At 47.4% G+C, this 25,178-nt stretch overlaps 1 protein-coding gene across 1 annotated transcript in view; it reads right to left on the reverse strand.

The window, feature by feature from the left end:
* PRDM11 (PR/SET domain 11) overlaps positions 1-15,249 on the reverse strand; it is a 45,852-nt gene extending 30,603 nt beyond the window's left edge. The window contains 3 exon segments of the mRNA XM_050757656.1: positions 13,891-14,153; positions 14,662-14,765; positions 15,125-15,249. Of these exon segments, the coding sequence (XP_050613613.1) occupies positions 13,891-14,153; positions 14,662-14,765; positions 15,125-15,243 (486 nt within the window). The 5' untranslated portion in view covers positions 15,244-15,249.
* Positions 15,250-25,178: the final 9,929 nt, after the last annotated feature.

Genomic DNA, 25,178 nt, shown 5'->3' on the forward strand with positions numbered 1-25,178 from the left:
TTTATGCTGTACAGTAGATCTCTGGGACTTACTCGTCTAGCATAACTGAAACTTTATACCCTTGGACCAATACCTCCCTATTTCCTCTTTCCCAGCCACTGGAAACCACCATTCTGCTCTCTATCTCTATGAATTTGACTATTTCAGATTCCTCCTATAAGTGGTATCAGGTAGCATTTGTCCTGTGTCTGGCTTATTTCACTTAGCATAACATCCTCCAGGTTTACCCATGTTGTTGCAAATGGCAGAATTTCCTTCTTTTTAATGCTTAAAACGACTCTGGAGACCTGGTTAATGAGGCATGTTGACAAACAATCCTAAATTCCACATCCAGGTTTTATATACTTTGATTTCACCTCCCATCCTCAACCATCCCTGAAACCCACCTGATGATAACTGTAGATACTAAAGCTGGCTGTGATCTGCTCATCACATGCTAAGTACCAGGCATGCAACAAGCATTAGTATTTATAACAACTCATAGGGGTGTGTTCCGTTAGATTGTGCATCCTAATTTTATGGATAAAACCACTTGAGCTGTGAGAGAACAGGTGAGCAGCCCAAAGACACATTTCTCGCAAGTTGTAGAGCCAGGATTGGAATCCAGGGACAGAGCCTATAACCAACTCAGACAGCTCTTCCCTTCACAAGTCCCTCTTTTCTGCCTGTGAAAGGTGCCAGGACTATGGACTAGTCTCAGGACCAACCACCCGCTACCCTGACCACACAGAGCCTCGCTCTCCTTGGTAAGGAGGCAGGCTCCTGGTGAAAGGCAGCAGCATTCTGAGTACCAGTTTGGGCCCTTGGGGAAGAACTAGAGAAGCAGCTGTCAAGCAGACTGGACTGAATCCCATCTCTTAGTTATGCCTTTTTATGAATGGTCTTGGGCAAGGGTGAGAGAGAGATCTGGGAGTATCTGGATCAGGAGTTTGCTGCCTACCTAGGAGGCAGCAAAAATGTAAACTGGAATGAGCCACAGAGAAATCAGATAGAAACACACTTTAAGTATCATGCTGCAGATTGGAAGAGTCTTCCAAGTTAACCCGGCAGAAGAACGTAGTGAACAGGGCTGACATGAAAGGCACCCCATGGAGCTGTTGAGTACCCAACCTGCACATCTATCACAGGTAGCTTTCCCCAAATAACCACTGAAATGAATAAGAGATAGGAAAAAAGCAGAGCAAAACTCTAATGCTTCATAATAAGGTATCACTTCACATCCACTAGGATGGCTAGAATAAAAAAGTCAGAGAAAAACAAGAGTTGACAAGAATATGGATAAATCAGAGCCCTCATATACAATTGGTGGGAAAGCAAAATTGATCAGCTGCTTTGGAAAACAGCCTGGAAGGTCTTCAAATGATGAAACCTTGAGTTACTATTCCACTCCTAGGTATTATGCCTGAAAGCAATAAAAACACGTGTCCGCATGGAAACTTGTACACAGATGTTTACAGCAGCATTATTCATAACAGCCAAAAGGCAGAGACTGCCATCAATGGATGAAGAGATCAACAAGATATGGAACATTATTAGGCCATAAAAGGGAATGATACAGCCTGGTGTGGTGTCTCATGCCTGTAACCCCAGCACTTTGGAAGACTGAGGTGGGTGGATCACTTGAGGCTAGGAGTTCAAGACCAGGCTGGCCAACATGCAAAACCTCCTCTCCACTAAAATAAAAAAAATAAATAAATAAAATAATAATAATAAAAAAAAGCTGGGCATAGTGGTGCACACCTGTAATCCCAGCTACTTGGGAGGCTGAGGCAGGAGTATTACTTGAACCTGGGAGGCAGAGGCTGTAGTGAGCCCAGATCAAGCTACTGTATTCCAGACTGGGTGACATGGAGAGACGCTGTCTCCGAAAAAAAAAAGGTGGGGCAGGGGGGGAGGGGGAATGATACATGCTGCCACACAGATGAACCTTGAAAACATGAAGCGAAGTGAAAGAATCTTGTCACAAAGACCACATATGACATAATCTCATTTATATGAAAGGCCAGAATAGAAAAATCTATAGGGTCAGAAAGTAGATTAGTGGTTACCTAGGGATGGGTGAGGGTGATGGGTTGAAGATGTGGGTTAGGGGGATTGGAAGAGGGGAACGACAGCCAGAGGATACAGGATTTGATGAAATTGACTGTGATGATGGTTGCACACATCCGTGAATATAGTCAAAATCATTGAATCATACATTTTAAATGGGTGAATTATGTAGTATGTGAATTATATCTCAATAAAGCTGTTAAAAAATAAAATCTGCCAAAGGTTCATTGTTATCAATCAAACAAGGAGAAGGGAACGATCATATGTCCTATATATCCTATGCTTGAACACTGATCCCTAAAGAAACAGGTTTCCATGCGAGTGGGAAGACCAGCAATGGGATGCCAGGAAGGCATTCTAGATATTAACATCTGAGGCCTGGATATGATAAATTGGAGATCTAGTTAAAAGTCCTGACCCCATAAATGACCTGTATAACCTTAGATAAGCAACATGGCCTTTTAAGGTCCAGTTTCCCAATCTTTAAAAAGAAGATAATAACTATCCCACAGTACTGTTATGAGATATACAAATCATTTAGTACTCAGTGAGCAGCAGCTATTATTGCTGCTACTATTATTGTTGTTATTGTTGCTCATCAACCCTAACTAGCATCTTCTGAGGACCCACTGGGGTCTGGAGTGCTGAATTAGGTTCAGAGACCATAGTTCAACAAGACCTCTCCTTGGGGAATTTTCAAACACCAAGAAACCCCAAATCCTCTGTGGCAAAGCCAGGAAGTTTACTAAACATGAGTGTCTCTCAAACTAGGGTCTTTGGATATATTCTCAGGATCTGAATGTTCTCTCTAAGAATTTTTAATTCCATGTTTTCATTTTAAAAAATCAATATGTGGGAATCCTCATGAGATTTCTGCACCCGCAAGAGGACTGCATTTATGGCTGAGATGGCATCCGTGTCAGATTGAATCCCTGGCCCCAGCTCTTCAGCCGTCCCTATCACCTTTTGCCACATGATTCTGAACTAGACTGTTTAACAGGCATCCTGGACTTCTTTGCTCCTTGACCTTATGTTCAACCATGAAATTGATGTGGCCAATGAGATATTAGCAAACATGATATAAGCAAAGTCTCGAAATGTAGAAAAGCTTCCCCAGAGAGCCCCTGCTCCTTCAGCTGGGGCCCAGAGCAGACATGATCCCAGTGTCTGGAGCAGATCTGGCTCCAGAGAGAGGAGCCAAGCTCCCCCAGCAGCTGGAGGCTGGGCAGCCCAGCAAGCCCAGCTACATCAGCCAAACTGCAGCCAATCAGCAGATACACAAGTAGAAATGAGGAACTGCAGCTGACCAGCCCATAGGTGAGCAAGAGTAAATGATTGTTGTTCTATGTCAGGGCTTAGCAAACTATGGCCTGCAGGCTAATTCCAGCCCACCACCTGTTTCTGCATGGCCCACCAGGCTAAGAATGATTTTCAAATGGTTGAAAATAAATCAAGAGAAAAAACAATATTTCATGATATGAAAATTATATGGAACTCAAACTTCAGTATATATAAATAAACTTTTATTGGAACATGGCACACCTATGGCTGCCTTTGCACTATGATGGCAGAATTGAGTCATTGAGACAGACACTGTATAGCCCGCAAAACCTACAATATTCACTACCTAGCCGTTCACTGAAAACGCTTGCTGACCCTTGTTCTATGCCCACTGGATTTTGAGGTAGCTTGTTTTATCCCAACAGTTGACATACAACCCCAATTATGACTACTTGCTATGAGCCAACAAAAAAAGAACAGATATAAACTTAACATGTAAATGTTGCACTCCGGCAAAGAAAAGGCCAAGACACATCATGGCAGTTGCAATAACAAAAGATAGATGGGTGTGATGGCACACTCCTGTGATCCTAGCTACTCTGGAGGCGGAGGCAGGAGGATGGCTTGAGCCCAGGAGTTTGAGGTTATAGTGAGCTATGATCTTGCCATTGCACCCAGCCTGGGCAATAGAGTAAGTTCCCACTTCTAAATACATACATACATACATACATACATACATACATACATACAAGATTTCCCAGTGTTTCAAATAGAGACAAACAGTAGGAAAGTAAAGATATCACACTGCACACAAAAGTACAGGCATTCCAAACTCCAAAGACACTTGCTGTGTCTCAGTAATCACTACGATATTCCCCTTCTAAATAGCAATTTTGTTTCAGTGACACATCATCAACTATCCTATTAGAATGATTTTGTTAATGTGTATTATGTTGAGGTTTTTGTAGTTCATTTTATATGTGTAAACTTGTTTTGGCTTTATAGTTGTTTAAAAGTTATAAGTACAAGATACTTTGTGTTTACCAAGCTATATGTTTATACCTTTTTAAGTACATTAAAATGAAATTAATGTAACATTAAGACTCCAGGAACATTAAAAATCACCTGAACTTAACACTGTTCAGGTGTGAGAAACACAGCTACAGCAGAATGAACTGGAGAGCCAAGAAATAGAGGAGGTCAGGTTAGGAGCTGGTCTTACTGGAAATACTATACAGGTTCAGAATAATTTTTCATGTTCTACTTTTGCTCTGATACAATAGATTTACAGACTTGGCTCCAGCCAAAACTGGTTCACGAGCATATTACATTTTCCTGGGGAAATCTTTGGTTTGGTTTGTGATTGAATAACTAAACTACCAGCATTTATAAAACAGCTACACAAGCTGAGCCCATTTAATGCTTCTGATATTCAGAATCTTTGGATTGAGGTATTCATTTTTACTCCTGGAAAAGCTGATATTGAATCAATAGTGTTTTATGATCCATTGCATCTGAGAACACAAGAAAAGTGACTTTTACTTTAGTCTCATCTTCCACTTTTCCTTCTAAGCACACTCGGTACCTCTGTTATACCCTAATATTAATACCATCCCTACCTGACTGTTACGTGTGTGCCCCAGGGCCTTTGTAAATTCCATGACTACTGCTATGCTGCATTCCCTCAGTTTCTGACATGGTAGGACATTTGCATCAACTCATCCATCCCTCCCTCAAAATCTAGTGTGGCTAATGAGAACACATGGACACAGGGAGGGGAACATCACACACAGGGACCTGTTGCGGGATAGGAGGTGAGGGGAGGGAGAGCATTAGGACAAATACCTAATGCATGGGAGGCTTAAAACCTAGATGATGGGTTGATAGGTACAGCAAACCACCATGGCACATGTATACCTATGTAATAAACCTGCAGGTTCTGTATCCCAGAACTCAAAGTAAAATAAAATAATAATAATAGCAATAATAATGATAAAACCTAGTTCAGCTTAGAAGCAAGGACACCCCAGTAGCAATTGCACACCTACCATTCAGAGATTTGGGCTCCTAAACACCGTTTCCCAAAAAGGAATCACAGCTCCTACGAGAGACAGTGGGAATATCTTTGTGCCAGAAAGTAAGGAAAAAGTGCTAAAATAATGATGGGGATGTGTCGAAAGAACAAGGAGCCACTTTGAAAGCATTCCCACTGGTCAAATCTAGGGCAATTTAAACATCAAAATGAATAATGACAGACATGGACTCCAACACATTAAATAAAAAAAAGAATTCATGTTCATACGAATAGCTAAAAATAGCTTTAAATGAGGATTGAGTGGGGGCGAAGGTTGAACACTATTTTTTTAAACAGAAGAATGTCAATAAATGTAGAAGAGAAAAAATAGAAAAATCATTTTAACCATGAATAATAATTGATACAGGCAAGACTCATCAATAGTTGTTAAAACCATTGAGTAAAAGATAAGACAGACTGCCACCAGGTGCCTCCTGATGGCAGGCTATGAGAAAGACCTAATACTGCCTGTGCCAAAAAGCTGTAATCTGAATCCACCATGAAGAAACAATCAGACAAATCTAAACTGTAGAACATTATGCAAACAACTAGCCTGAACTTTTCAAAAGTATCAATATCATAAAGAGAAAAAACAATACAGGGGAGACTTTTCTAGAATAAAGGAGACTAATGAAATGTGACAATTAAATGCAATGTGTGATACCTGCACGGGTCCCGGATGGGGAAAAAACCACAAAGAATGTTACTAATGGCAATTGGGGAAATCTGAATATGAACTATAGCTGAGGCAGTATTGTATCCATGCTAAATTTCTTGGGTGGAATCATTATATGGTGGTTAAATAGCTCAGGGGTCAGCCAACTATGGCTGTAGGTCAAATCCAGCCCCCAACATCTGTTTTTATACAGCCTGCAAACTAAGAACGGTGTTACCTTTTTTTTAGGACTAAAAAATGTGTTTTTATGTAATTTCATTTCTATAACTTTCAAATTTCATTTCAAATAATATGAAATTCAAATTTCAGTGTTCACATAGAGTTTTATTGAAACATAGCAACACCCATTCATTCACGTATCATCTATGACTGCTTTTGCAGTGCAATGGCAGAGCGGAGTAGTTATGACAGAGGCTGCACAGTCCATAAAGCCTAAAGTATTTACCAGGTAGCCTTTAAAAAAAATGTTTGTTCACCCTGGTATAGGAGAACACCTTGCTCTTAGGAGTTTGGCTGAAGTGTTTAGAGGTAAAGTGTCATGATGTCTCTGTAACTATATCTCAAACAGTTCAGAAAAAAAAAAAAAAAAGAACATGTGGCCGGGCGCGGTGGCTCATGCCTGTAATCCCAGCACTTTGGGCAGCTGGGGTGGGCAGATTGCCTGAGCTCAGGAGTTCGCGACCAGCCTGGGCAACATGGTGAAACATCATCTCTACTAAAATACAAAAAATTAACCAGGCTTGGTGGTGTGTACCTGTAGTCCCAGCTACCTGGGAGGCTGAGGCAGTAAAATTGCTTGAACCTGGGAGTTGGAGGTTGCAGTGAGCCGAGATTACACCACTGCACTCCAGCCTGGGTGACAGAGTGAGACTCCATCTCAAAGAAAAAAAGAAAGAAAAAAAAAGTGTGTGTGTGTGTGTGTGTAGAGACAGAGATAAAGCAATGGGTATAAAGTGTTAGCAATAGGTGAATCTAGAGGCAGGTATGAGGGTATTCATTACACTATTCTTGCAACTTTTCAACCGAGTTTGCAACTTTCATAATAAAGAGTAGAAATTAACAAGCAAGCATGAAAAGCACCTGCTCATGCATGCTCACATTGCACATCTACCCTGTCATTTAATGCCCCTTTTCTTTCTTCTTGGACAAACCTGTTACTCCTCATTTCTCTGAGCGTCCCCAAACTTGGTAATACCTGCCTGTCCCCACCACATGTCATGGCACTGCAACTGTCTGCTTATTTCATCTAGCCAAGCACTCAGGGTCTCTCAGATGCTATTCTGGAGGATGTGCCACGAGCTCTGGCACATCCAATTTCAAGTCTTAAAAGAAATCGTCACTTTACCATAAAAGCTGAAATGGGAAACACTAAAACACCATTTCACATCTGCTTCTCCCCAGAATGGTAACAGCCTGGCAGGTGGGGAGGCTGCCTGGCATGAAGTGGACAATTCCATCACACAGTGTCCTCTTTATCAGCGCCCAGAAGGGCGGACCTCCTCAGGAGCTCCCTGGTCCTTTTCACATTATGGACAGAACGTGCCAGCTACTTTCCCAGTGGCTGCCAGATTTGGAGCCTGTATAGCTAAAAGTACAGATAGAGGTCATTATATTATACATTTTCAGCTTCATTCCTGGTTCCATTTAGGGTCTCCACCCTTCTTTTTCTTTCTTCTTTCTCTCTCCCAGTTTTAATATGCTATTGTGGTATATTTTATGTATACTGCTAGGCTACCCTAAATCCCTTCTGGAAGAGGCAACGGTCTGAGTGAAAAACTTACATAGCAATCCTGTGCTGGCAACCAGGTGCAGTGGCTCAAGCCTGTAATCCCAGGAATTTGGGAGGTTGAGGCGGGAGGATCACTAGAGGTCGGGAGTTCAAGACCAGCCTGGCCAACATGGAGAAACCCCGTCTCTACTCAAAATACAAAACTAGTCATACGTGGTGGTGCATGCCTGTAATCACAGCTACTCAGGAGGCTGAGGCAGGAGAATTGCTTGAACCCGGGAGGCAGAGGTTGTGGTGAGCTGAGATCACACCACTGCATTCCAGCCTGGGCAACCAGAGCGAAACTCCATCTCAAACAAACAAACAAACAAACAAACAAACAAACAAAATCCTATGTTGGCTTCCTCTGTCTTCTTGCCTCTTTACCAAACCACATGGCTGCACAGTACCCCCAGATGCCTTGTGCCAGCAGCATGGTTCCTGGCCTGCAGTGTCTGAGCGTAGCCTGGGTGATCTTGGCAATGAATTACAGCATTTATAATTTCCAATGGGATGAAAATGCAGAGGAAGGGGCATGTCTTTCCTAGACAGGCAGAGGTGAGTGTCCAACTCCTGACAAGTCAGCCAGGCCATGAAGGAGAGTTGTGGAGTGGAAATGGCCATTCGGTCCATCATGACCCAGGTCCAGGCCTTGTACCACTTTGCCCACAGTCAGGCCAGCTTTCCTCCAGGTGAAGCAAAGACAAAGAGGGAACTTGTGATGGGCAGGAAGAATGAGTAGAATAGAGTCTACTAAGGCAAGGAGGCAAGAAGAGGCGTGCTAAGTAAGGGAGGCTAGAGGGCCAAGAGGCGGAATGGGAGGGTGGGTTCTGGAGTCAGACTGCACAGGTTTGAACCCCAGCTCAGCGACTCACCAGCTGTTTAGCTTTGTGCAGAATGACTCATCCTCTCCAGGCCTCAGTTTTCTCAGCTGTGCAATGGATGGAATAATACCTATGTCACAGGAGCGTTGTTAGGATCAGATGAGATTATGCTACAAAGCACTGAGCACAGACCCAGACACACAGTAAGTGCTCAATAAACATTAACAGCTATGCTTGTCATGACCACCACCATCATTTGTACAGAGTAGAGTGTATGTACTGAGGGAGTGTGGAAGGAAATGTGTTGTGCTGAATGGGGGCCAGAGCTTCTGCAGGCAGGCAGAAGATGATATACAGTATGGATGATGATATACAGTCCAAAGAAGATGATATACAGTATGGCTTTGGGACAGGACTTCACAAATGAGGGCAGTTTATTTAGGATGTGGGGCTTCCAGATCCTGGTCCAAAAATCAGCACCACTGTTCACCCCACCTTCCCTGTCCTCTCCCACCATTCAGCCCACCCATCACCTGAGTAGGCAGAGCCATTCTTCATGCCTGCTTTTCCCCAGTGGAGACCCAAACACCCATGCCCAACACACACATACACACACACACAACTTTTCTTGAGCCACTTGAAGCATCTGGTGGCTCTAGGCCTTCAATGTCTCTCACCTCTTGGGTTCCTAAAGGTTAAAGCCTCCATATGGTCTTGCAGCCTCTAACCACTCCCTCCCTGTGCCCATCTGCGGGCTGCTGGCTGCAGTTAAGGACCTAGGAAGAAACCTCAGAAGGAATAGCCTCCAGGCCACCAGTCCCACTGCCTGAACTGGGGCCACGCCTACTCTTGACTGGTAGAGCTAGTCTAGAACCAGGTTGCAAACTCTAGGGCCTTCTATTCCTCCTTTCCTCTCACCATAGACCTGTGCCAGGCAGTCAACCTGGGGAAGTTCGTCTGCTTTAAAGATTCTCAACTTTCCACAGCTGGGCTGTCCCAAGGTACAGACTCTAGCAGCAGCAGAAAGGGATCCTAACAGCCATTCCCTGGGCACAGTCCTAAATTTTTTCTCCTGCAATTTTCCAATAGGCTGTGAAGCCATAGGCTTACTCTGTTGAACTTCTATCCATCCTTCAAGACAAGATCCATCTCCAATCTGCAGCACTGTGGTCACCAAGCAATACTCTGCCTCTGTATTACTTGGTTGGGAACAAGCTTCCTCCCCTCCTATCCACCATGGCCCCTGCCCTCATAACTGAACCACAAACTCCATGAGAACAGAGAGCAAACCTCATGCATTCCCATTATCCCTAGAGCTCCCTGCTCAGGACCTAGTGCTCCGGAGTTGCTCTGTTTATGTAAGGTTGGGTTGAATCTGAACACATAATAAAAACAGGCTCAGGGTAGCTATTAACTGTTCCACCCCATTAGCAATGTCTCCCAATAAGGGAAGTCCTCACATGGTGACACGATGGAGGGACACTATCTTTGAAGGAACCCAAGGTCTACTGTGGACCAGCTATGGGAGTCCTGTGTTTCCTCATCAGAACAAGAGGGGCGGCAACCCCCACCCTATGGACTGTTTCGAGGAAGAGTATGAGATGCCAGAGGTGTCCAGTATGCACCTGGCATATAATAATTGCTCAGTGGGCAACCAGACTTTTAAAATAAGCCATGCACCCTTGCTGGTTCCCTCTCCTCACCTCCCACTCACGCCTTAATCCGCGGCAATCTGGCTTCCGCTCGTGAGACAGCTCCTGCTAAGGGGGCTAAGGAGACTTCTTACTGTCTCCTCCTACTGCTCCACGCCTTCTCAACTCCTCTCCCTCCAATGATTCCTTAAACTCATATTCCAAAGCAAATGCCTCTTCTCTCCTCCCCAAGCACCTTTCCTATAGGCAATGCCCTCCCTTCTCCGGGCTTCAGCTGCATTAATTTATATACTTAGTTTTCCCCGTCATCCCAGCGTCTCTCTACTGCAGAGCCACACACACCAGAGTGCTCTGGACAGCTCCCCTGAGCACCTCATGGGCACCGGGAACTCTCCTCATCCCAAGCAGAACTCACCTTCTCTGATCTCCTCAATTTCAGGCCATCTCACTCCACTTCCCTGCACATTTTAGCAGATGTCCCCGCACAAACACAAAAGCCTCCTATATGAGTGTCCTGTTGCTCCTGTAATAAATTGCCAATAAACTGCCCAAACCACAGTGGCTTAAAACAACATACATGTATTACCTTATAGTTCCAAAAGTCAGAAATCCTAAAATCGAGGTGTTGGCAGGGCCACATTCTTTCGGGAAGCTCTGAGAATGAATGTGTTTCTTTGCCTTTTCTGGCTTCGAGAAGCTGCCTGCATCCCTTGACTCCTGGCTCCTTCCTCTATCTTGAAGGCCAGCAGAGCAGCATCCTCCAATCTCTTTCTCTCTGACTCTGAGCCTCCCACGTCCCTCTTATTAAGGTGCCTGTGATTACACTGGGCCCACCCAGATAATCCAAGATCATCGCTCCCATCTCAAGATCCTTAACTTAATCACATCTGCAAAAAATCCCTTCTGCCATGAAGATAATACATTTACGAGTTCTAGGGATTAGGACAGGGACATTTTTGGGGGGGCCATTATGTGGCCCACTATACCTAACTACCTCTATCTGCTCTAATCCTCTGCGCTAACCCTGTAAGGACAGGAATGATGCTGATCCACTCCCTTTTTTTGTCCAGTGTCTCCATGTGAACCCTGTGAGATGATGTAAAAGGTTAGGGATCATGCCTTATCTCTACTCTACACTCAAGCACTTCAGCAGAACCCCTCCCGTTGGCTTTTTGAGGATGCTAGTCTTTCTAAGTCTGTTCAGACTTGACCACACACCCCCCCACCTCACTCTTACCTTTCTCCTCACTTCCGATCTTATCTGTAACCAAACTTCTAGGAAATGACTACGCCTGGTCACCTCCATGCTAATCAGGTTCCACCCCCATCACTCTCCAGCAGGGTTTCTAAAGATAACTCTTCGTTATGAGGGACTATTCTGTCCATTGTAAAATGTTTACAGTAATCCTGGTCTCCAACTGCTAGATGCCAGCAGCTTACCCCTACGCTGAGCTGTGACAACCAAAAGGTCTCCAGACACTGCCCAATGTCCAGGGACAGGAGGCAGGGCTGCAAAATCGATTCAGGTTCAGACCCACTGCTTTCTATAATAGCTCTTGCTAAAGTTGCCGATGGCTTCCCTGAGAGTAAATCCACGGGACACTTTTCAGTCTTTCTGGTTGGTTTCTCAGCAGCACTTGGCACTGTCAGCCATTGTGGCCTGGAGAACCTCTCTTCTCCCCTAACTTCCAGGTCACCCACTCTCCTGGTTTCCCTCCTACCTCTCTGGCTGCAAACCTTCTGTCTCCTTTGCAGGATCAAGCTCCCCTTCTAGACCATGAACTGCTAAAATCCCTCAAAGCTTGGTCACAGGCCTTTCCACCTCTCACTCAGCACATTCTCCCCAGGTTCTGTGCTCCACACCCACTCCCCCACTGACCACCCATGCACAGGTGACTCACTAAGCAACATCTCCAAGCCTCCTCTCCAAGCTTAAGACCCATATATCCAACTGCCTACTTGACATCACCACTTGGATATCTTGTTACTCCAAACTCAACAAGTCCCAAACCCAAGTCATGATTTTTCTCTTAACCCAGTCCCCTTCCAGCCTCCTCCATTTCTCAGAGAAAGACACCATTAATGACCTGTTGGGAGACTGCAGATGTCCTTGATACCTCCTGCTCCCTTCCTTAAGCCAGTTAGTCTATGTCTAAGTCAGAGCTCTCCTCTCTGATACAGTTCACAAAGCAGTTCATTTGGCTCCATGTCTGTGCCGCAACCCTAGCGCAGTCTTCCACCATTGCCGACTACAGAACTCCCACACGCTCTACCTGGGGAAAGGGGTGTGGGTACCCATTCTTGACCAGCGCCCCTGAGCTCAATCAGTTCTCCAGGCTGCAGCCAAAATCATCTTTTCAAAACACAAATGTGACCAAATCACTCCTGCTCCCCCTCTACATTCTTAAAAGGACAGAAGTCCTAATTTGGTCCACTGGGTCCTACATGATCACGTCTCCATCATCTCCTCCACGCCCCTGTGTGTGCTACACTCCAGGCACACTGACATTCATCCAGTAGCTCAGATGTGCCATGCTCTCCTGCCACAGGGCCTTTGCTCTTGCTGTTCAAAGCATCTCGAGGCACCTGTCCAATCTTCACCTGGTAGGCATTCACCTCCAGTCACAGCTCAACTAGCAGTAAGCCTTCTCCAACCTCCACCCATATTACTTCCCTGGTTGTTCACTGTCTCCCAGCCTTGCTGTTTCTCCATCACCCTCAGAGTTATAATTTGACATGGATTTGTTTTAGTATTTGATTAATTCCATCTTCCCCACAGAGAACTCCATGAAGGCAGGATTTACCTGATTGTCTTGTCTGGCCCACCACTGTATTTACAGGGCCAGCACCGTGTCTGGCACAAAGGAGATACTCAACAAGTGTTTTTATAGTGAATGAGGATCTTCTTACCCTCTAGAATGTTTTTTCTCTATTATGCCACACTCCCCTATCTCTGTCCACTAGTTCAAGCTTGATTCCTTAAAGTTGCTTTGGTAATCCTTCCTCCTCATACCCTTGAAAACCCCTCTTGCTCATCTTTGCAACCCATCTATTGATAGTACCCTGTGTTGCAACTGACATCACACGTGAACCTGCTTGTTCAATGCCTGTCTTCCCACCAGACCATCTGCTCCCTGAGGACAGGAACCATGTCTGTCTTGTTGAAGGGTTTACCCCCGGCACCTAGCCCAGAGCCTGATATTACTGATTTGGAAGTGGGAAGTCATGCTCTGCATTCCCAAAGGCCAGCTCCGAGTCACCCACTCTGGAAGATCCATTGGTTCAATACCGCCCAATGGTTAACCAACACACACTGCCCTGAGTTCTGCTTGGTGATTTCCTGATCTGCTGACTACTGCCATGTGGGTGCTCTCAGCATTGCCCTTGGACACCAAGTGTTGCAGCCACTGAGCCAGGGCCAGGGGACAGCAAGATCCAACATCGACAGGTCCAGAAGGGATGGTAGAAAAGCTCTGGGGCCAAGCTGAGCCAGTATGACTCCCCCTGGTGGTTTCCTTCCATGTTCCTTGGCAACCTCTCCCATGAGTAGCCCAGGGCACACTCACCAGCCAGGAGAAGAAGCCAGCTGATTTGTCCTGGGTGGAGATCTGCCCCTCGTAGGGGCCAAAGATGTGGCCCTTGGGGATGACCTCGTTGATACATCGCACGTCACTCTCTCCGCTAGTGTCCTTGACCACCTCCATGCCCTGTGGGATGGTGAGCGCTGCCCGGTCTGGGATGCCCACGGGCACCGGTGTGTCAGACACAAACACTGGGGGGCCATGGTTTGGGCATTCATCCACGAAGTACTCCTGGCAGGACTCACAGACTGGAGGGATGGCAAGAGAAGGGAGGGCCTCAGTTGTTGCAGGAAGGTAAGATCCCCATGGGGAAGGCAGAGGGGCTGACAGGAGGCCTACCCGTGGACAGACAGCTGCAGGCCCCAGGGTCATCAGTAGCAATAACCCATACTCTCCCTGGGGACTCTAAGAACAGGCCTGCCTATGTCAAGGAGGCCAGCAGCTCCCTTTGTCTCAAGTTTTAAAAAACTGGAAGAAAGAGCATGGCTTTGGAGTCCAAGTGCAACCGTATTCTTTGGGTTGGAGGACCTCAGGCGGGATACTTAACCCTCACCAAGATTCAGTGTGCTATCTGGAAAATGGGGCCAACAATAGCCACTTGGATGGCTAACGATGATGACTAACCAAGGCCTGGACCTGGGCCTGGTATATGGCAGGTGAGGACCTATCATAGTAGCATTGCTGCAAATTCTCTAGCCAGGAATGGGGCAATGGGGGTGAAGGGAGGAGCAGCCCAGAGCCCCAAGCTCCACTTACACCAGAAGTCCACTTGCTGGAAGCTTTTAGGCATGATGAGGTCACGCTTCCCCTTCAGTTTCTTGGGCTCAACTTCCATGGCCGAGGAGTCCGGTCTCCTAGAGCTGGCCAGGGCAGAGGCCCGAAAAGAAAGTAAAGAAGTCATCAGAGAGTGAGAGCCCAGTGAGGACAAAAGTTGGGGACCTGGCCAGGAGACCGAGAAGATGTGGGGTGGGCAGAGGAGTCCCAGCTGTTCTGCTGTTCAGTGCAGGAGTGGTGGAAAAACTGGAGGATTGAGATGCGAGCACAGACCTCCCTAGGCCACTGCTTGAATTTTTCTAGAGCCTGCACCCAGGAGCTGCCGGCAGCAGGGTGAGGGAAGGTGGGCAAGGAGTGAGAACGTTTTCCAGGGCTCCCAACCAACCCAGCCCAGGCACCTTCCACTCCCACTTCTCCCTCTCCAGTTCCCACACAAGGGCCTCACCAGGGCTGGCCATACTCCTGGTCTCGGAGTGGTGAGCAGACCTCCGTCTTCACCACCGTCACCATATCCCCCACGGCTGCATTGGTCTGGGCCAAGCACTCCTTCATGTTCTCGGTCATTCTGTCCTGGGACGCAGGAGGTGGGACCAGCACAGGAAGAGGATCAAAGAAACAGGGGAAGAAGGGTGAGTGGCGGAGAGGGCAAGTGGGGGTCTTGTGGAGTCTGGTTACCCTCCCTGCCATCCCCAGAGGAAGCGCTTGAGAACACAGACAACAAAAACAGCTGTAGCCCCGCCAAGAGGAAATGCCATTTCTATCCCGGGCTGGTCCTGGGGACGACTGGAGCCACCAGCCCCATGGGGTCAGGGGCCTAGGGCAGCCCAGGCCAGGAGGCCGCACTGGGAAGCACAGCCTGGACCCCCAGACCAAAGGGCAAAGGGCAGGAGGACCCCATAGGAGCCTGGGCGCAAAACTGCAAAGGGGAGAAGGGAGGGAACAACTCAAGCCCAACTGGGGCCAAGGGGTAGTAGGCGGACTGAATGGGCCCTCAGAGCCTGGCAGGGCAGCCCCTCACCCTGGAACTGTCGGGAGCGTGCAGCCAGGCCCCTTTGTCAGCTCAGAGCAGGTACAGGCAGGGCCTGGGGGCGCTGGCGAGGGCCAGCCAGGGCGCCAGCCCCACCCCACTCTCTCTAGGGGACACTCCCTAGCCCGCTGCTTACCGCCCTCCACCACTGCTCCGGGCTTCAGCCCCTCCCTCGGCACCCCGGGGTCCTCATGCCAAGCCCGGGGATACTCTTCGGGGCCAGGGTGGCACGCAGCTGGGGCTGGGACCGCGCTGGGCCCCGGGACTGGGCGAACGGCGTGTGTGACTCACTACCCGGGGCCCCGCTGGCCACACCCCTGCTCTTCGGCTAATCAGCCCCCTGCTCCCCACCGGGGCCCCAAAGCCGGCGGCGGCGACTGGGAGGGGTGTGGGGAAATGTGACGGCCTGCCCCCTCCTCCGAGCTGGCGGGGCCAGGGGCGCGCGGTGGGGAAGGGGAGGGCTGCCCGGGCCGGGCCGCGCCGCCCCCTGCCCCTTGGCCACCCCGTCTCGGGCCGGTGTGCGCTGCGGCCGGGGCAGGCGCGGGCCGGCTCTCCCACTCTCGCCAGCCTTCCCGGCGGGGAGCTCCCTGCCCGGCCCGCCCGGCCCTGCCCAGCGCCCGCCCCCCGCCCGCCGGGCCCGGCATTCCTTGCGGGGGCATGTGGCTTCTTGCCGGCCCCGGGGGCACGCAGTTGGCTGGCTGCCAGGAGGGGGGGGGCGCGGGGAGCGGGAGGAAGCGGGCGCCCGGGCGGGGCGGCGGGAGGGGGCGCCGCTGGGGGCCGCTCCCGGCGGGGCGGTGGACCCATTCCAGGGCCTCCCACGGGGCCCGGCATGCACTCGGCCCAGGGGGCGCCTGGGCTGGGCGACAGCGCCAAGGAGGCCGGGCGTCCCCAGCCTCCGAGCTGCTTTGGCGTGGCGGCGACGACGGGGCCTGCGCTGCCACCGGTGCAGACACAGGACACCCGCTCGCTCAGCCGCGGCCTGCCGCACCTGCACCGTCCGGGGCAGGACCGGGGTGCCTGCCGCTCTCCTGCCTTCTGGCTGCGTTATGCCAGGGGCTCCCCCCCTGGGTACTCGGCTGCCCTCACAGCCTGTGGGATGGCCCCTTGCGACCTCTGAGGGCGCAGGAATTGGGACCTGGAAGATGTCAAGCGACTTGCCCAAGGTCATGCAGACCACGCCCGATGGCTGCTCAGGAAATTGGAAACTGGCTGAACCCCCAGATTCAAGTGTTTCAGGTTGGCCTGGCCATGCAGTATCCCTGTCCAGTCCTCTTACCTAACAATCGCTGGGATCACCCTTAAGTGGGTTCAGGCCCCAGTTCACAAGTTCAGCAGCCAGGTGGGAGCAAGGCCCTGTGGATTTGTGAAGGATCCCTGAACACCTGCTGCCCTGAGGCGCTCTCACTGGGATGGGCAGTACCCCCTACCATACATCCTGCGGCGCAGCCTCAGCGGTTAGGTGCCTGGGCACTGGACAGGCACTGCCTGAGTTCAAATCGCACTGACGGGCGGTGTCATCCCGGGCAGGTGTTATGGTCCCCACCCCCCTTCATATGTTGAAGCCCTCAGCCCCAGGGTATCTGTATTTGCAGATAGCGCTGTGAGGAGGTGATCAAGATTAATTGAGGTCATAAGGGTTAGGTGCCCTTATAAGGAGAGGAAGAGACACCAGGGCCCTCTCTACCATGAGGACACATCCAGAAGGCAGCCATTCACAAGGCGGAGTGCCACAACCAGGAACGAATAGGCTGGCATTCTGATCTTGGACTTCTCAGGCTCTAGAACTGTGAGAAATAAATGGCTGTTGTTTAAGCGCCTCCGTCTACGGTATTTTGTCATGGCAGCCTGAGATGACTAATACAGCAGGTTATCTAACTTCTCTGTGTTCTCATTTCTTCCTCTAGAAAATGTGGCTAATAATAGATTCTATCACAGACATAGCTGTATTCCGTGGACACAGACGAGTGTGGAGGGGCCACGCACAGTCTCTGTACATCCCACTAAAGAATGCTGATCAGGAAGATGAGTGCTAGTGACATCATTAAGGGATGGCTTTGAATTCTCTCCATTGGCTTGGATTTATTTTTTTTTTAAGTCAGTGATTTGGAAACTCTGAGGCTTTATTGGAATGGACTGCTGAGGACTGCTTTTCATGGAGCTCCCTTGCTCTGGCCCCTCTGCCCTCCCCAAGCCCCACCTGTATGCCATTCTCCATCTTGCCACGGGGCCTGTGAACTTGCTGCGTCCTCGCCTGCAGAACACCTGGGGAACTCCTGCCCAGACTTCAGACCTCACTGCCCCCCTCCAACTGCCACCAAAAACACCCTCTCCTAGCCCCATGTCACACTTCATGGCAGTGTGACATGTGTAACCATCTTTTGTTAGCAGGATTACTTGATTAATATCTGTTTCCCTTAAGAGACTGTAAGCTCCCTGAGGGCAGGGTGCAGGCCACCACTGAACTGCCAGCACCTGTAACAGTGCCTGGCACCAGGACCAAGACTAGGGAAAGACAAGCCAGGCACTAGGAGGCTTTCACTCTCAGGGTCACACACTTGCAAGACCGGCACCTGAGAGTGAAGACCTCTTTCAATTTTGCACGCTGAAAACCTTGCTTGGCTGACTCTGCCTTGCCCAGCACACAGCATATCCTCAGTAAATATTCACCAAATGTCCCCCTTCATATCTCACTGGCCCCTCTGATATGTCCCACTCGTCCCATTGGGAATCTCAATTCTGAAAGAGACCTCAGCAGGAACAACAGCGTGGGGGTTTGATTCCCTATGGAGCTCTCTTCCAGTGATCTCCGCCAGGCAGAGCGGGTAGTGAGAGATGCTGGCAGGGTGGGCACTGAAGGGTGAAGAGGTGCACTGTGGGGTAGGATGGAATTAGACTCACGAGACTCAGAGCCTGATTCTGACGATCAGTTGAGGAGGATAAGCTGTGTGGCCATGGCACGTCACTTACACTCTCTAGGGCCTTAGTGTCTTCTTTTGCAAAATGGAAATACTGATACTTGCCAGGTGGAGGTGGTCTCCATTAGGAATAAATGAGGAGGGCACAGAGGGATGTGGGAAGAGTTTGGAGGGAGAATAGGCAATAGTAAGAGAATAAAGGATGGAGGGTAAGAGAGGGAGAGAAGAGAGGAGAGGAGGGAGAAAAGAGAAGATGGAGAGGGTAAGGGAGATTGAAAGAGAAGGACCGAGGCATCCAAACATTTTCCTGTCTTAAATCATTCCCAGCAAATCACCCCCTGTGGGCAAAGCATTACTTTGTATCTCAAAGTAGACACATCTATGGGACATTTGCTTTTATGTCCTATCTCTCACATCCCACCTTTACCACACGAAAGACTTGCAATGTTTTATAAAACAAACACATACTAAACGGTACAGTTAAGAAACAACCAGAGAGAGTGTCAGAGGCCTCATGGAGAAAGAGGGGTGTTGGTTATGCCAGGAATCTGTTGTAAAAGGGTTAGTGATTGAGTTTTTCATTCAACTCTGAGCCTCCTGGCAGCCAAAGCATAAAGGGAAACAAAATGAGTTACCAAGTTCTTATTATCTGACACCTATTTATTGACTATATGCACAAATAATTTCTGTCTACTCGGAACTGCTGTCTGGAGAACCAGGATCAAGCCTCAAAGGACTGATGTGCATTCCAACTCTTAAGTGGTCCATAGACCTCTCTACTTTGAAATAGACAGATTTCTGCACTTGTGATAAAGGCCACAGGGACAGGGAGGGAGAAGATGGGATGTGGCAGGACCAAATGAACTCCCACTGGGGAGAAAGAGAGGGAGAACATGGGCTGGTATCCTTCACTGAGTCCACCTCAGCAGACACTCTAAGGCCTGGCCCAGGTAAAGCCCCCGTAGCCCTTCCTGAAGATTGCTCTAGTCCTACCTGCCCAGTAAAAGGCTTGGGGGAAGGGTGGTCGGCAGGCCTCATGGAGGATTCCAAGCTGCTGGCAATGCTCCCTCTCAGCTGGCTCCTCTAAGTCTGCACATGCAGAGATTAGGCTTGTTGCAAACCCAGCAGTGAGCTGCAAACCCAGAAGGAGGGGGCAGAATGCAGCCCAGGAGCCTGCAGCTCTGTTTTCACCCTTGGCAGGGTGCCAGGATCCTGGAATGCCCAGGAGCCAGTGTAGCCAGGGGACTGGGGATCTGTGCCCACTTGGTTTCCCTAGAGGCTGGCACCATGAGAATCTAGAAGGTTTACTCTGGTACCTACCACAGCATCTATGTTGTCCCCATTGATATCAAAAGGACATGAGGTTAGGTTGCTGGCCCAAGCCACATGCTGACCTTGACTTGGGCTAGGAATCCCAAGCCCTGGGTCTCAGTTCTGGCTGTGCCATCAATTTTTTAGGTGACCCGGATAAAGTTCCTGCCTTGCCCTCAGTTTCTCTTTCCTGTAAAATAAAAGGTCCAACTCATAGTCCTTAACAGTAAACCATGTGTGAGGTGGGCAAGGGCTTGGAATTATTACAGGGAGTTATCAAATTTATATTCTCAGCAAGCATGCCTATAGAGAACATAAATTATATGCCTCGAACTTATATGTATAAGACAGATTTGCAAATGAATACTTTTGTGATGAACACAAAAGACAAATGTATTTAAAAGTGTTATTGAATTCATAGAAAGCTTATGTCACCATGTATTTTGTTAGTCAATTGACACCAGCACAGCCACTCACAAACTGTGTAACCTTGAGAAAATGCATTAACCACACCTGCCAGGTTTCCCCATCTGTCCAGTGGGACTGATATCAGAACCTATCTCATAGGGCTGTTTTACACAGCATAATGCCTGACCTATCATAATTACTCTATAAATATTATTGTCATTAATTTTATTAATATTTAAAAGTATAACAGACATCAGATGTGCATATGGTGGTGAATTTTTTTTTTTTTTTTAGATGGAGTCTCACTCTGTCGATCAAGCTACAGTGCAATGGCATGATCTCGGCTCACTGCAACTTCCACCTCCTGGGTTCAAGCGATTCTCCTGTCTCAGCCTCCCAGGTAGCTGGGATTACAGGCGCCTGCCACCACACCTGGCTAATTTTTTGTATTCTTTTAGTAGAGACAGGGTTTCACCATGTTGGCCAGACTGGTCTCGAACTCCTGACCTCAGGTGACCTGCCCTGGGATCCATGCTGGGATTACAGGTGTGAGCTACCATGCCCAGCCAAAAAATCTTTGACATTAGAAGAGGGCCTTTACAAGCAGTGAATACCCCTAATAAACACTTTTTATAAATATATGCTCTAAAGATGCTTACCCCAATAGAAAAAAAAATGGATAAAAACACAAACAAGCAATCTGCAAAGACCAATAAATGGCTAATATGCTTTAAGGAAAACCAAGAAGATATTAATACTCAAATAAATATGAATTAAAACAAATATCATTTCTCCTCTATTAAACTGGTAAAGATGAAAAATCTTGATGTTATTCAGAGTTGGCAAGAGTGTGGAGGAAATTAGTACTTCATATCCCACTGGTTGGAGTGTAAATTGGTGTAACCTTTCTAGAGGGTAATTTGGCGCATGTATCAAAAGCCTCAAAGTGAGTAAACCCTTTGTACGAGCAAGCCCACAACCAGGAATGTATCCTAAAGATGCATTTATATTGCGTGCAAAGATTTACCTACAAAGCTATCCTCTGCAATATTATTTTTAATAGCAAAAAATAGGAAATAATTTAAACCTCCAAAACGGGGGAAATTGCTATCCTATGTCACAATGAAATACAATGAAATATTAGCATACAATGATTAGACAGCAATTAACAATGCTGAAGAGGAATATTTATTGACATGAAAACACATGTTCAACATATTGCTAAATGAAAATGCAAGTTATTATGTGAAAGACGCCAACCTGAAAAGGCTACATACTGTATAATTCCAACTATATGACATCCTGGAAAAGGCAAAATCATGAAGGCTGTAAAAAGATCAGTGGTTGGCAGGGGTTGTAGGGAGAGAGGGACAAATAGGTGGAATATAGAGGATTTTTAGGCAGTAAAATTACTCTGTATATACTACAATGGAAGGTACATGTCATTGTACCTTTGTCAAGATCCACGGAAGGTACAACACCGTGAGTGAACCCTAATGTAAACTATGCACTTTGGTTGATAATGATGTGTCAGTGGAGGTTGATCAATTATAACAAATGTTTCACTTTGGTGTGGGATGTTAATAATCGGGGAAGCTAGATGTGTGTGGGTGCAGGGTGTATGGGGAACTCTAGTTTCTGCTCAGTTTTGCTGTGAACCTAAAACTGTTCTGAAAAACAAGAATTTTGTTAATGAAAGCTATGAAAAGATAGATACAAAGTAGTTCCATTAAAACACTTTTTTATTTTAATTTTCCATCCTACACAGGTGTACAAAATAATTCCACTTAAAGTCTATACATAATGATGCAGATCTGTACGTATGGGTCTGGGAGGATATATCTTAAGGTATCACTAGTGGTTAGTTCAGGAAGAGGGTTGTGTATTTCTGTTTTCTTCTTTTTGCTTCTGAAAAATAGTCACTTAAATATTCTTTAGAGGACCTGTTCATAATCATTTAGTTTAGAAATTGCTAAAGAAGATAATTCCAGTGACCTTTACCCACTTGTCATTAGATGCTGAGATCCTGCCAATCGGTTAGGAGAAAGGAGGAATCCAGATTAGAGACTGAGTATCCGGCATACAAGTGGTGCTTGATGCATACTTAATAAATGAATGAATCAATGAATCAATCAATCAGTAAGGACCCCCATATTTCTACCTTGAAGCATACCTGTTTTTATTTTTGTTTATGATTCCCATTTTGGAAGATCTTGTCTACTAAAAAGACTGCATGCATTAGGTAATAATTAATTCATCTTCCTAGTTCTTTGTATACATACAGGGTACATGATAAGCAGGGTTAACACACTGGTTAGCGGCCATCATCCCAAGCAAAAGCAAAGAAATTTGACATGTTTGTTCACTTGTCCTACCTGATCATAGGATACTGTACAATATTCACTAAGCTTCATGTTTAAAAAAATAATTCAGTGGACAGAATACTATGCAGAAATGAGAACAAACTACAACTACATGCTATAATCTGGATGAGTGATAATGCCAGGGAAAGAAAGGAGACCCCCAAAGATACAGACTCATACTGTATGATTCAATTTAAATAAAGTTACCAAAAAAAAAAAAAAAAACCAACCAGGCACAAGTATGGTGTTAGAGGTGAAGTTTGTGGTTATTCTTGGGAATAACTGGAAAAAGGCAGGAAAGGGAGTTCTAAGATACCAGTCATGTTCTATTTCTTCATCTGGGTGCTCGTCCCATGGGTGTAATAACTTTGTGGAAATAAACTCAGCCAGATTTTACAATATGTGCACTTTTCTGAATGTATGTATGTTAATAAACATAAAGAAAAACCATCTGCTGGGGCCCTAAGGGCAGGGAACTCCCATATGAGGACCTCTAACTTGTCCAGTCCCTGATTTTGCAGCCACAGGAACTGGGGTCCAGCCAGTGGAGGCTCCTGCTGGGGTCATGGAAAATGAGGTTTCGAGCTTTTACCCACAGGGCAGTCACCACTAAGCATCACCGGTATAGCTAGCCAGGGCCGATGGAACACATGCTCCCAAGGCGGTCCCTCCTGCAGAACTTTTTGTTTTTCTGGGGTTTTTTTGTTTGTTTGTTTTTGTTTTTTGAGGCAGTGTTTCTCTCTTGTTGCCCAGGCTGGAGTGCAGGGGCCTGATCTCAGCTTGTTGCAACCTCCACCTCCCGGGTTCAAGCTATTCTCCTGCCTCAGCCTCCCAAGTAGCTGGGATTACAGACATGCACCACCATGCCCAGCTAATTTTTGTGTTTTCAGTAGAGACAGTGTTTCATTATGTTGGCTAGGCTGGTCTTGAACTCCTGACCTCAGGTGATCCACCTGCCTCAGCCTCCTAAAGTGCTGGGATTACAGGCATGAGCTACCGCGCCCGGCCAGAACTTTTTAAAGGTGACCTGTTGACTCCACCCTTGGTAAGCTTTGGAGAAGCAGTGTAAAGATTCATGATCGTGGAGAAGGTGGTCAAGGGTGGTACCGGGTTTTCTGTGTTTGCTTCTCACAGTGGATACTGCTGGTGGCTTCTATAGCATCCGTTACCTCATTACTCCCCACTGGAAGTTGGACTTTGTTCAGGTGCCACACCTCCCTTACAGGGCCTATTGAGTGAGATTCAGAGATGCCGAGCCTTTGCCCAACACCAGGGCTGGGCTCGGGTTCATCTAAGCCAATTCTAGCAATGCCACCTCCCTCCCCAGTGACTGGAGGAACCTAGCCTTGAATCAGCACATGACATTTCCCTCCAAGGTCAGATATTTGACTTATTTTGGCCAAATCAAAGGGAAGGGAAGGGCTTTTATTTCATGACTTGAAGGCGAAAGCACGCAGTCATTGTTGCAAATGGGAGCCACGTCCTGCAGAGGACCCCAGCAGGAAGCATCTTCAGCATGAAGCGAGTTCATCAGAGCAGGGGGACAGGGCGGTAGGACAAGAAACACACATTCATTGGCACCCTGGTATCTGAGGGGAATTTGTTCCAGGACCCTCTCTGATACTAAAGTCCAAGGATGCTCAAGTCCTGGATAAAATAGCATGGTATTTGCAAATGACCTTTGGACATCCTCCCATATACTTTAAATCATCTCTAGATTATGTATAATGCCCCATACAATGTTAATGTTACGTAAATCATTGCTGTACTGTATTGTTTAGGGAATAATGACAAGGATAAAGTCTGTTGTGCCACGGCTGGTTGAATCCATGGATGCCCATAGATAGGAGAGGTTGACTATATTTGGTCTTTGTCCCTGGTTCCTGGCTAATAAAACAGAGCTCCTAAAACCCTTGGAATTTCCTGGGTTATAGGAGTGTCTTTGGCGTTGCATAACGAGCCCCACCAGATCATACCTGAGTTTATGCTAATGAGATAACTGAGGGTGGGACCCCCTAGATAGCTTCATGATGAGGCTGAGTCACCAGAGAGAACACATGATTGGAAGGTTGGAAGTCCCACCCACTGGCCTCTGGCGAGGAGAAGAGGGGCTGGAGATGAAGCTCTGTGAAGACTCTTGAAGGAGATTTAGAAAACTTCTGGATTAGTGAACATAGCAAGGTGCTGGGAGGGTGGAGGTCCAGAGAGAACATGGAAGCTCCAGGTCCCTTCCCCTACACCTTACCCTGTGCAGCTCTTCCATCTGGCCATTCCTGAGCTGAATCCTTTACGTAAACCAGTAGCAGTAAGTAAAGCACTTTCCTGAGCTTTGTGAGATGTTCAAGTGAATTACCACACCTGAGGAAGGGGTTTGTAGGAGCCCTGGATTTATGTTGGTCAGAGGTACAAGTCACCCGGGACTTATGACCGGTGTCTGAATTGAGGGCAGTCTTGTGTAACTGAGCCCTTATCTTG

This window comes from Macaca thibetana, chromosome 14, assembly GCF_024542745.1.
Source record: "Macaca thibetana thibetana isolate TM-01 chromosome 14, ASM2454274v1, whole genome shotgun sequence".
Taxonomy (NCBI): domain Eukaryota; kingdom Metazoa; phylum Chordata; class Mammalia; order Primates; family Cercopithecidae; genus Macaca; species Macaca thibetana.